The sequence below is a fragment of the Podarcis cretensis genome (genome assembly GCF_951804945.1).
Source record: "Podarcis cretensis genome assembly, chromosome: 8".
Classification (NCBI taxonomy): Eukaryota; Metazoa; Chordata; class Lepidosauria; order Squamata; family Lacertidae; genus Podarcis; species Podarcis cretensis.
Genome location: NC_137177.1, coordinates 73,732,895 through 73,745,635, shown reverse-complemented (window position 1 = coordinate 73,745,635; position 12,741 = coordinate 73,732,895). Strand labels below are relative to the sequence as shown.

The 12,741-nt window shown below is 45.5% G+C and overlaps 2 protein-coding genes across 2 annotated transcripts in view; one reads left to right on the top strand and one right to left on the bottom strand.

The window, feature by feature from the left end:
* Nucleotides 1-485: 485 nt before the first annotated feature.
* The window catches only part of FNDC10 (fibronectin type III domain containing 10), a 243,253-nt gene continuing 230,997 nt past the window's right edge, over nucleotides 486-12,741 (bottom strand). The window contains exon 2 of the transcript XR_013841610.1: nucleotides 486-500. The gene's annotated coding sequence lies outside the window, so the exon portion shown is untranslated. The remainder of the gene's footprint in view (nucleotides 501-12,741) is intronic.
* The window catches only part of VWA1 (von Willebrand factor A domain containing 1), a 40,567-nt gene continuing 31,973 nt past the window's right edge, over nucleotides 4,148-12,741 (top strand). The window contains exon 1 of the mRNA XM_079987051.1: nucleotides 4,148-4,528. Within this exon, the coding sequence (XP_079843177.1) occupies nucleotides 4,459-4,528 (70 nt within the window). The 5' untranslated portion in view covers nucleotides 4,148-4,458. The remainder of the gene's footprint in view (nucleotides 4,529-12,741) is intronic.

Sequence of the window (12,741 nt, the reverse complement as noted above, 5' to 3'; positions counted from 1 at the left end):
ATCACATCATATAAATTCCGAATTACAAAGCCAAATTTTTAAATTTTGTTGGGGGAACCCATACTTCAAGATCCAAGATCCTGTTTAGGGAAGTTTTTTTTAATGTATAATGTTTTTATATATAGCGGAAACCACCCAGAGTGGCTAGGGAAACCCAGTCAGATGGATGGGATGATGATGATGACGATGATGATGATGACGATGATGATGATGATACAATAGGATGTCCCTATTTTCATTGGAGAAATGTTCAGGGTTCTCTCCTAGCCTACTTAGATACACTGAGAGTCGAACCTGTGACCTTCTATGCACAAAACAGATGCTCTGCCACTGAGCTACAGCCCTTCCCTTATGACATCGGAAGACAGGAAGCTGCCTTATAGTGAGTCAGAGGATTGGTCCACCTGGCTCAGTATTGTCTGCTCTGACTGGTAGTGTTTCAGGCAAGAGAGCCTTTTCTAGCTCTGCCTGGAGATCCCGGCAGCTGAACCTGGGACCTTCTGCACACAAAGCAGATGCTCAGTCACCACCAAGTGACAGCACTTCCCCCCAGTAAAATCAGCCATAAGGGATGTACAACGTCATTATCTGGCTTGGAGGTGTCTCGGGGCAACCGCAAGCAATTAAAAATAACTTTGGTGGACCAGCCCAAGAGTGAGATCAGAGTCAACGCTGTTCCGATGGTCTGAGGTGTCACCTTTCAAACTGGTGCCCCAGTGGCTTGTAGGGGAACTTATTTCATTATTTACGGCAGAGTTGGATTCCACGCGAAAGTGATGACAAGTGACCTGTCTGGACTTCGACACTTGCTGCCAGAAACATTGCGACCTGGTTTTCACCCTGCTGTGTCACTCCCTGGGTGATTAGTTTACAACTAGGTTGTCCATCATTAGATATATACGGACGGACGATTTATTTCGTATTTATTTCAACAATTTATACGCCAACAGAGACTCCATCTCCTTAGAGTATTGCGAAAGAATGATGTCAATCAACATTTGATGATCTCCTTCTACCGGTCCACAATAGAAAGTGTCCTTTCATACTGCATCATGGTGTGGTACGCTGGTTTGACATCAACTGATAGGAAGTGGCTACAGAGGGTGGTGAATACAGCACAAGATATTATGGGCTGTCTCGTGAACCCACTGGATGAAATAGTGGAAGAACGTTGCCTCAGGAGAGTGAGGAAAATTCTCAGGGATGATTCACACCCTGGCCAGCACTTTCTTGATCTCCTGCCCTCAGGCAGAAGATATAGAAGCATGATTAGTCACACCAACAGGGTAAAGAACAGCTTCTATCCCTGGGCTGTTAGGCTGCTGAATGAAAATATAACAACAGGGCAACTGACTTTCGGGTTTGGTGGGTGTGCGTCAGTAAATGAGGGGAATTAAGACTAAGAGAGCTGAGTGGGGGGTGTTTGTATAATCTCACTGTACACAAGTTGTACAAGTGACAATAAGGTATTTCAATTTCAATACTGCTTAACGCCAACATCTCTTGGCTCTGCATGATAAGGTAATGGGAGATACAATAAAGATGCAATCAGTTAAAATCAACTAGAAGATCAGAAAACTTGCTTTTAATGCCTGCAGAAATCAAAGGGCCCCTACCAGATTGACTGGAAGTGGGATTGCATATCTATATAACCAATATACTGGGTATGTGCCTTAAAGGTAAAGGTAAAGGGACCCCTGACCATTAGGTCCAGTTGTGGCCGACTCTGAGGTTGCGGTGCTTATCTTGCTTTACTGGCAGAGGGAGCCGGCGTACAGCTTCCTGGTCATGTGGCCAGCATGACTAAGCCGTTTCTGGCGAACCAGAGCAGCGCACGAAAACGCCGTTTACCTCCCTGCCCAAGCGGTACCTATTTATCTACTTGCACTTTGACGTGCTTTCGAACTGCTAGGTTAGCAGGAGCAGGGACCGAGCAATGGGAGCTCACCCCGTCGCGGGGATTCGAACCACCAACCTTCTGATCGGCAAGTCCTAGGCTCTGTGATTTAACCCACAGCGCCACATGCGTTGTACCCTGTTGTAAAGCGTGGAGGAGGAGAATTATGTGTGGACCACCTTGAGCTCCTTAGAGGAGTGGTGGGAGTCAAATATAAGAAATAAATACCGGTACTACATGTGAGATTGCCTATTTCTCTCTCCCCTGTTTAACCCTCTCTCGATAGAGTGCTTCCTTAAATTTGTGGACTTATTTTGGCTGGTCTGAATGAATGGGCATGTGAGCCTGAGTCACTCAGATAGTATTACTGAACTCAACATTTGACCGAGCCAGCTGCAACCCTAGGCCAACTCTGCAACCTGCGATTGACTTCATATCATAACAACCAAAGGACTTGAGTGCCACGATTATTTGGTTTCCATCTTTTATGGGCTGCCTCAGACATGCCCATGAGAAGCTTGGGAAAGATTTCGGCAGCTCCAATCTCTGGCACTTAGGCTGCAATGAAAAGCTGCAGTTGCCAACTTTTCCATTGGACTGAAATTGCATCTCTCCCTCTCTCCAGAGCAGGTTGCGTTGTTCTCTGTATCCCATCCAGGAATCTGGATTTGGCAACCCCTACCTGGATCAGGCCATGGATAGCTTGCAGATGGTTGTGTGTGTCTGCCAGTTTATTTCCAGGGACTTGCCCTGGATTGCAATCCAGTGCCTAATTTTCTAGAAATGTTCTGGTGTTGGTGTTTACTATCAGACCCCCCAGGGACTGTGGGATGCCCAAACTTCCACCCTAAAGTCCAACCCATACTTGAGGGAATTTAAACACTTTTAAAAAACCAGAAACACCCTGAAACAAACCCTTTCATATTCTCAAAACCAGAAGGCTTTTAAAGGGGGAGAGTCGGTTGTTAAAATTCCTCTGGAATTTAATACCAGGAAGTTTGTGTTGACAAAAATGCCATTGGGGTGTGTGCGAAAATATGATCCGTCCGTAAGGCCTTAATATGTTTTTATGAAGGGAGGAGATAGGAAATTATGACAACTCTTTCAATGCCCAGGATGGATTTGCGTGGGCTGTGAGCAGAGTTTCTTTTAATGGGTTTTCCACTGGGGAAAAGTAACACGGAATAACAAGCCGCAGATATGGAAAGATTTCTCTCCTTTAAAAAGGAAGTAAAGGGCCTTGGGATATATTGGGAGGAAAGGCAGAAGGGAAGTGGAAGGGAGCCAGGCTTGACTTCTCCCAGGGAGATTATCAATTTTGCCCAAAATTCTACCAGCTTTTTTTCAGAAAGGGCTCCAATGCATTAAGGCAGCTGTATTGCAAGCAGAAACCCATCCTGTGCCCTCCCTGTGTCTCCATGCCAGGAAAAGCTTCACCTGATGAGTAACACTGACTTCCCTAGGTGCTGAAGGCATAGGAGCTTTGCCACAGGGGAAAGTTGGCAACCTCAGGACTGTGATGACACGTGTAGTCTCTTGGGAAATAAAACCCCACTGAAATCAGTAGGGATATACCTCCAAGAGAAGAAACACTCTCTCTCTCTCTCTCTCTCTCACACACACACACAGGTTTCAGTTGCACCAGGTCATGTTGTAGGTTTGCCACCTTTTTTAAACCAACCAGGTTCCTGTGTATTTAAAAGTACCTGCTAGAAGTGTAGCAGGTAGAGTGGTGCGAACAACACCAGGGAATTTCACCAGCTACCAAAAAAATAAATAAATCCCTGTGCGTCTTAAACTTTTTCAGTTGCTAAAGGCACTGGAGCTTTTCCAGAGGAAAAAGTTGGCAACCATTTGTGAACCTTTCTTGCAGAGGAACAACAACTGGGTTTACAGCATTTAGCAGGTGACACTTAAAAAAAATGTAAAGTTTTTCCTAATGCAATTTAAGTACCCCCCCAAAAAAACACATTAAAACAACCCCTGAAGCACAGACATTAATTGCCTATTAATTGCCTCAAATCGAGCCGCTGCTCCAGACACAGCTACAGAATCCAGGGGGGAAGTTGGCAACTCTACTCAAAGCGCAGGAACTTTTTCTCTTTTTTCTTTTTCCAAGGCTAGCATCCCAAGGGACTGGCCTAACCATGCCTGCTTTTTAGCTGTCCGCAATTCCGCGGAGGCTGGCCTAACTTTTTTTTAAAAAAAAAAAAGAAGTCAGCAGCACCCACAAGGAGGGGGGTGTTGTTCTGCAAGCCACTCCTGTCAGAAAGGATTTACGACTTGGAAAAAGAAAAGGGGAAGAGAGCGAGGGAGAGACGGAGGAAAAAACTGACTTGGATATTTCGCAAGAGAGCAGGGAGATTTTTCTCCTCTCTCTCTCTCTTTGCAAAGTCTGGGGAGGGTGGGCATCTCAGCTCAAGGCGAGAGTGGCACAGCAAGCACCAATCTGAATTCTCTCTGCGTGGTCCTCTTAACATGACGGCGCCCAGACTTCCCTTCTGTCTCTCCGGCGGCGTCAAGGTTCTGGGTTTAAGGTAGCTGCGCTCGCAGGAGTTGCTATGAGTTCCAGAGCCCTGCTCTTCCTTCTCTGGCTTCATGTTGCGCTGGGACAAACCCTCCTTCAAAGAGGTGAGTGAGTGGCTGGCTACGGAGACAGTCTGTTTTCCTCCAGCTCTGAGTTTTGCTGCTTCTTTACTTCTTTATCTTGTTTTTTTTAAAAGAAAAAGGTGCGTTGGGTGTTCTCCAAAGTCAATATTAACGGGAGTTGCTTTCGCACACACAATTCAATTTGTGCGCTTTCTCTCCTAAGAAATGCCAAGGGGAAGAAAGGGTGCATAACTTCTATTATTTATTTGTTTATTGCATTTATATACAGTACCCTCTTTTCCTCCAAGGAGACACAAAGTGGTATGCATGGTTCTTCCCCCTCCTCGTTTATTTTATTTTTCAATTTTTAAAATACTTTTCAAGTTTATACATTTCACTAATTTTTCAATCATTTGAACATTTCAGAACTTGACTTCCTTCCCCCTCTTTGTGCGGTTCCTTAAATTTATTTTTTAATATCCTCTGCATATCCAAATTAACTCAATTTGCTCATTTATTCTTCTACTTTAAATATATATTCTTATAAAACTGCAGGTTATTACAACATGGTAGGATTATTCCCCCTCCTCATTCAATCCCCTTACAACCCTGTGAGGGAGTTTCAGCTGAGAGGCAGTGACTGGATTCCAGTGAGCTTCAGGTCTGAGTGTGGATTTGAACCCTGATCTCCCAGGTCCTGGGAATTGTAGTTCACCCCTAACAGAACTGCAATTCCCAGCACCCATAACAAACTACAGTTCCCAGAATTCTTTGGGGAAGCCATTAACTTTCAATGTGCTGTACAGTGGTACCTCGGGTTACATACGCTTCAGGTTACGTACGCTTCAGGTTACAGACTCCGCTAACCCAGAAATAGTTCTTCAGGTTAAGAACTTTGCTTCAGGATGAGAACAGAAATTGTGCTCATGCGGCACGGCGGCAGCAGGAGGCCCCATTAGCTAAAGTGGTGCTTCAGGTTAAGAACAGTTTCAGGTTAAGTACGGACCTCCGGAACGAATTAAGTATTTAATCCGAGGTACCACTGTATTTGTTTATTTCATTTATATCCCATCTTTTTCTCCAAGAAGCTCAAAGTGGCATTTGTAGTTCTCCCTCTCCTCATTTGTCCCCCACAACAACCCTGCGAGGTCGGCTGGGCAGGGAAATCTGTGATTGGCTTCCAAGACTACACTCAGTAAGTTTCATGGCTTAGTGGTGGGATTTGAACCCTGGTCTCCCAGGTCCTAGTCTGACACTCTAACCACTGCACCACACTGCCTCTTCTTGAGACAGCCTCTTCTTATTTTCCTAACGCACCCCCCCCCCCTCACTGCCCCTATGCTCACATTTAGGAGTGTAACGCTCTCAGAGAAACCAAGATGAAAAGATGCTGTCCGTTATTTACGCAGCGCCGGCCACATGCGCAACATTGCAGAGAGTCATGTAGGCAAACAAACAAACAACAAATCTCTGCCCCAGTGAACTTACAGTCTCTGCTTCCTTGGTTCCCATCACCAGAGGAATGCAGGCCAATGCAGTGACGTGTATTTTACAACTTTGTTTTGGTGAGTGAGCATTAAGAGGGTTGTGTCTCGATGGGAGACTCAAGGATGCTTCCAGAGACGTGATGCTATTTTGCAGGTGTGATTTCATCACGTCCCAGGAAATTTAGGCTGTGCCATGAAAGTTGCTTTGGTATTTCCCCACCAAAACTGAATTTATTTATTTTTTTGCAATAAGGAAAGTGATGGGGAGATGTGCATTAAGGTTTCTCGAGGCAACACCGTTGAACCCCTCTGCAAATATATCTGGAATGAACGCTCGGTAAATCGCCAGCAAGTTTTGTGCAAGCGAATTGGGCTGAACTCTCAGTCAACAGGTCATTCCGAAGCACTAAGGTGCTTTTTAACAGGCTAATAAGGCAGTTTCTGAACATTTGGCAAAGTCCCTTTCAGTTAGTCCAAGCCAAACAGTTTGCTGCTGGAAGATAAGTCCCATCTGCTGTGGAATTTGACATGGCCACATGTTGTTTTGTGGGTAGACCACCGACAACACCACAGCTACTGGTAAACAAGACATCCTTGCTGGGATGGTTCCTGCTAGGAATTATAGCCAGTGTGGTGTAGAGGTTAGACTGCCAGACTAAGACCTGGGAGACCAGGGATCGAGTCCCCACTCAGCTGGGAAGGTTGGGCCAGTCACTATCTCTCAGCCTAGTCTTCCCCACAGGGCTATTGTGAGGATAAAATGGGGGAGAGGGAGAACCCAAGGCACCGCTTTGCACTCATTGGAGGAACGATGAGCTATAGATATATTGAATCAAAATAAATTGGGAGACATCGAGAATCATAGAATTGTAAAGTTGGAAGGGACCCCAAGGTTCACCTAATCCAACCCCCTGCGATGCACAACTGCTTGAACGCGTAAAGAGAATAATATCAATAATAATAAATGTTGTTAATAATAAATATAAGTCATAATAATGGGTTACAACCGATGCTAGTCTTGCTGGGAGTAGACTAATTGAAATTAAGAAACCTTAGTTAGTAAGGACCATTGATTTCTATGTGACTGAAGCTGATCTCAAACTGATTTTAAATAGAATGGGTTGAATTCTGGTCCTAGTCAGAGTAAACCCATTGGAATTAATAGCTATGACTCACTTAAGTCTGTTGATTTCAGAGGGGTTTGTTCAGACATTGGATACAACCCATGTAAGAATAATGTAATAAAAATAAAACAGAAGGAGACTCTGCAGGTGGTGGTGGGAATTGAGAACAACTCGTTGAATGTGTAAAGTTGGACAGGAAAAGTTCCTGCTAACTCTCACCATTTAGAGAGGGCTTTTTAATTTGGCATTCTATGCATTTTGTTCTCCGTGGTTCTCAAAGACTTTGAGGCTACTCAGCGCTATTTTTCTGGAAAAAGAGGTGCTGGAACTTATCAGGAACACCTCCCTTGCTCTTTTAGAATGGCAATGGCGCCCACCTGAGAGGTGCCGGAACTGAGTTCCTGTGAGTTCCGGCTGACAAAAAGCCCTGGGGCCGCCACCCCCTTGGTGCAGAAAGTCATCCTCACTGCCCCCTACCCTATAAATTATTATTCAGAATTGCAGTTTGGACAACCTGCTGAGAAAGATAACAGCACAATAAAATTCAAAACAGTCACAGTTACCGTATTTTTTGCTCTATAAGACTCACTTTTCCCATCCTTAAAAGTAAGGGGAAATGTGTGTGCGTCTTATGGAGCAAATGCAGGCTGTGCAGCTATCACAGAAGCCAGAACAGCAAGAGGGATCGCTGCTTCCACTGTGCAGCGATCCCACTTGCTGTTCTGGCTTCTGAGATTCAGAATATTTTTGTTGTTGTTTTCCTCCTCCAAAAACTAGGTGCGTCTTGTGGTCTGGTGCGTCTTATAGAGCGAAAAATACGGTAATTGCACACTTATTCAGAATCCAATTAAAACTGTTAATGAATTCAGCCCAACTGAGGGACTTGATCCAGTGATACATGCTTTGCAAAGTCTGATAGTCTTTTACACCTCCAATGCCCCCCTGCCACCTAACTGCCCCCTAAATAACCCCACTGCCCCCCAGCAGGTAGTACTGCCCCCTTTGGGAAACACTCCCCCCCCCCAAAAAAAATATTTTATTCATTTTATAACACAACTAAACAACACAAACAGAAAAACAAACAATACAATGTTTTTTCTAAACATTGTTAGGTGGGCTTCCCCAAGTCCCCCCATCTGATTTTCATTTTACCTCATCTTTAGTAGTTTACATATATCATAATTTTGAACCATTTTTTTATCACGCTTACTTTTACCATAAAATCTTCACATTTTATCACTTACAAATAATAGTATTTTAAAATACACTATCTTCTACTTCTAACCCTACAGCCTATATCCACTTCCAAAGCTATTCTAAGATTTAAATATTCACATATTTTTTCAAATATTCCTTAAACTTCTTCCAGTCTTCTTCCACCGTCTCTTTTCTCTGGTCTGGGAGTCTCCCGGTCAATTCGGCAAGTTCCATATCGTCCATCATCTTCATCTGCCATCCTTCGATGGTTGGCAAATCTTGTTTCTTCCAATTCTTTGCTAGTAATATTCTCGCAGCTGTTGTGGCATACAGAAAAAAGTAACATCCTTTTGGGGGGATTTCAAACCCCCCCCCCCCGGGAAATACTTCTTGATAAATAAACATGTGGTCATTTAACTGGAGATAGCAAGGAATGAATTGACCTTGGGGCCTTCCTTTTCCAAAGCATGGGCTCTATCACTCAGCAAAATCCTTCAAAGGGGTCTGAAAGGTCCTCAGATTTATCAAGGACTGACCTGGAGATTGTGACCCTGATACAAGGCAGGTCAGTTTTGCACACAAAGCAACACTGGTTCTAATATGCAGCCAGACCCTTTTTGTGTAGTGTGGAAATTCAACTTATTTTGCAACCGGTGATGTGAATCACAAGGAACTCAGTTGTGTACTTAAAGCAGACTTTGCCAATCTGGTGCGTTCCAGATATTGAGGAGTACAGTTCCCGAATTTTTTTCTGTTCTCCTGCAAATCTCGGGGGCTCCTCCTGTTAGCAACACCACTTAAATAACCCAGACAGTGCCCAGAGAGAAAAGAAATCCTGACAACGATTTACTGAGGAAGCTGAACAAAAACAATATATACTGTGAGGGGAAAGGAACAAAAAAAGGGTTTGCATTTCTTAGCTCAGGCCTCGTCCGTAGCTGGGAGACATTCAGAGGAAGGTTGCAGTGCAATTATTCTCCATTCAAGCAATGTGTACAGAAAAGTATATATTAGGGGAAAGTGTGCATATAGGTTAGGGAAAATAGTGAGGGGGAGAATGTGCATATTTGTCAAAACTGCGTACAAAAGTGTGTTTATCTGGAGAAAATTGCAGTAAAATTCTTAAGAATTGCAGTCATCATCATTTTATTATGTATACCCAGCTTTTCCTTAACATGAAGCTTCACTTCACAGATGAGGAACCTTTCTTAGACTGAGGGCCACATTTCCTTCTGGGTAACCTTCCAAGGGCCACATGCTGGTGGTGGGTGGGGCCAGAGGCAGAAACGGGCGGAGCAACGACTGTGAAATTCTTACCTTTGTACATTCCTCTCTCTCTGTACAAGGAAGAGTTCAAGGGCCCATTCCAGCCGGGCAAAAACCTTCAAGGAGAGTCCGGGGCAAGGCGAGAGGTGTGGCCTGAAGAGTGTGGCCGAGGAGGGGTGTGGCCTGGGGAAGAGTCCTGAGGGCCAGCTAGAGAGGTCTGGAGGGTGTCATCTGGGAGCTAGGCCTGAGTTGCAAGGAAAGGCCAACAGAGAATGAGGAGAGGGTTAGGGTTGAATCCTGACAAGAGAGAAGTACTGTTTTGGGGGGACATGGGGTGGGCAGGTGTGAGGGACTCCCTGGCATGAATGGGGTAACTGTGTCCCTGAAGGACCAGGTGCGCAGCCTGGGAGTCATCTTGGACTCACAGCTGTCCATGGATGCGCAGGTCAATTCTGGGTTCAGGGCAGCTGTCTACCAGCTCCATCTGGAATGCAGGCTGAGACTCTATCTGCCCGTGGACTGTCTCGCCAGAGTGGTGCATGCTCTGGTTATCTCCCGCTTGAACTACTGCAATGCGCTCTATGTGGGGCTACCTTTGAAGGTGACCTGGAAACTGCAACTAATCCAGAATGCGGCAGCTAGACTGGTGACTGGGAGTGGCTGCTGGGACCATATAACACGGGTCTTGAAAGACCTGCATTGGTTCCCAATACATTTCCGAGCACAATTCAAAGTGTTGGTGCTGACCTTTAAAGCCCTAAACGGCCTCGTTCCTGTATACCTGAAGGAGTGTCTCCACCCCCATCATTCAGCCCAGACACTGAGATCCAGCGCCGAGGGCCTTCTGTCGGTTCCCTTACTGCAAGAAGTGACATTCCAGGGAACCAGGCAGAGGGCCTTCTCAGTATTGGCGCCCGCCCTGTGGAACACCCTCCCATCAGATGTCAAGGAAATAAACAACTATCTGACTTTTAGAAGACGTCTGAAGGCAGCCCTGTTTAGGGAAGTTTTTAATGTTTGATGTTTTATTGTGTTTTTAATATTCTGTTGGGAGCTGCCCAGAGTGGCTGGGGAAACCCAGCCAGATGTGTGGGGTAAAAATAATATATTATTATTATTATTATTATTATTATTATTATTATTAGGTGCCTTGGAAACCGAGCTGCTTCTGTGCTTGTTTTCTGACACCCAAGAGGGGATGGAGCTCACAGCTCTGGCGCTGTGCCGGGATTCCTCCCGCCTCTGGCTGCCCACATTGCTGTTGCATTTTTGATTGCCCTCTGCCACCCATTTGCTATTATGGAAATGCAGAGCACTGGGCTGACGCAGCTGTGTTTTGCAACAGAAACCTTTAGCCGGGCAGCAGAAGTACATTACACATACAGAGAGAGGGAGAGAGACAAAACTGAGTTGCTGCACCAAAACTATAAGGCCTGAACAAGACTTCTGTAGCAGCAGCTACAAAATTACTCAGCGTGGCACTTATGTGAGTGGAACTGACTGCAGGGTTTTTTGTTATGTAAACTTCAGCTGCTGGGGAAGCCTGAGCACCCTCAGGACTATAGGGGTGGGGGGATGAAGAGGGCTGAATTTAACTCTTCCTTTCCTTTACATGGTCACAACAAATATTGCCTCTCCAAAGCTACTGTCGGCACTTCTTCCCACATGCTTGAAAGGCAGGCAGCAGGTCATGGAGACAATTGATAGTGTGTCTCCCTGGCAGGTAGAAAGATCTGCTCAGATTTCCTCAGGACTATTTCTGTGGTGGTTTACAGCGCTGGACTAAGTTCTGGCAGATCCCCCGCCCAGCTGGGTGACCTCGGGCCAGTTGCGATCTCTCAACCTAAACTACCTCACAGGGTTGTTGTGAGGATAAAATGGGGGAGTGGTGGGAACCATGTACACCACCCTTGAGCTGCTTGGACGAAAGGCAGGGTGAAAATGTAATAATAAAAATAATAATTAAAAAGATTACAGGAAAAAGCAACACATTCCTGCAGCTAATGTTGTGTCTGGATTTCAACTAGAGAAGCCACCTGTCTAAGGTCCACTTTTAAAGTGGTATCATACCACTATGAAAAGTCATGGCTTCCCCCCAAAGAATCCTGGGAACTGTAGTTTGTTAAGGGTGCTGAAAGTTCTTAGAGCTACAATTCTCAGAGTGGCTTAACAATCAATCCCTCTGAGAATTGCAGTAGTGTGAGAGGATTGGTGGGGGAGGGGTATCCTGACCAGCAGAAATGAGAAAACAAAGGATGAGTACAGCCCTCCGTGTCTAATTGAGCTTTGATGGGTGCCTGGATGTCTGCAGCTTGTCTTTCCCCGGGCACTGGCAACCCACGCCATGTCACTGAACAAAAGTCCTGCTGGATCAGAGCAAGTCTCCATTTCCTCCCAGTGTCCTGTTTCCCACAGTGGCTTCCACGAAAGAGGCCACCAAGGCAGCCACCCTCTCCTGCTGTTGTTCTCCAGCAATCGGTATTCAGAGATAGGCTGCCTTTGAACATGCAGGATCTATTTAGCCATCCCTGGCTCACTTTTCATCCTCTGTGCTTTCCTTCCTCTGCTTGATCTCGGCCGCTTTTGCCATGCTACGCAGCAGGGAGGCCCACAAGTAGATAAATTACTGCTCCATCCACCTCGCTCTTTCAGATCAGCTGGCAGCATCGGATCAGATCTGGCTCCGCTATGAGATAGTTGTCAGCATCAAGCATCATTAGAACAGACCCAGCTGCTTCTGTTTGGGGGGCTTTTTGGAAAACCCGACTGTTCCTTCTGGCAAGGCTGAACTCCAGGGCTCGGATCGTAAAGCACAGCTCCAAAAAACACCAAGAGCCAATTGGCTCCAGGCGCACTTCGCAGAGCAAAAGACCGCTCTATATTATTATGGGGAATGTGATGGTTTAATTGGCAGCCAGCATCCTGGAATCATAAAGCTGCAAAGAGATGGAAAGCCAAGACATTAATGAAGTGGGCTTTTCATCCTCCAGAATATCCCCAAATTAGGCCCGTATAGCAGCTTCTAGTCAGCAAGTCTGGGCTTCCACCCTATAAAAAAGAAAAGGAAAAGGAAACTCTCCCTATTGGAGCCACAGAACAGCTCATCTCCCCCAACTGGGGTCTGTTTTGCTTACAGCATGTTTACATGGACAGATGTACCACTGCATCAGCTGCAGTACAT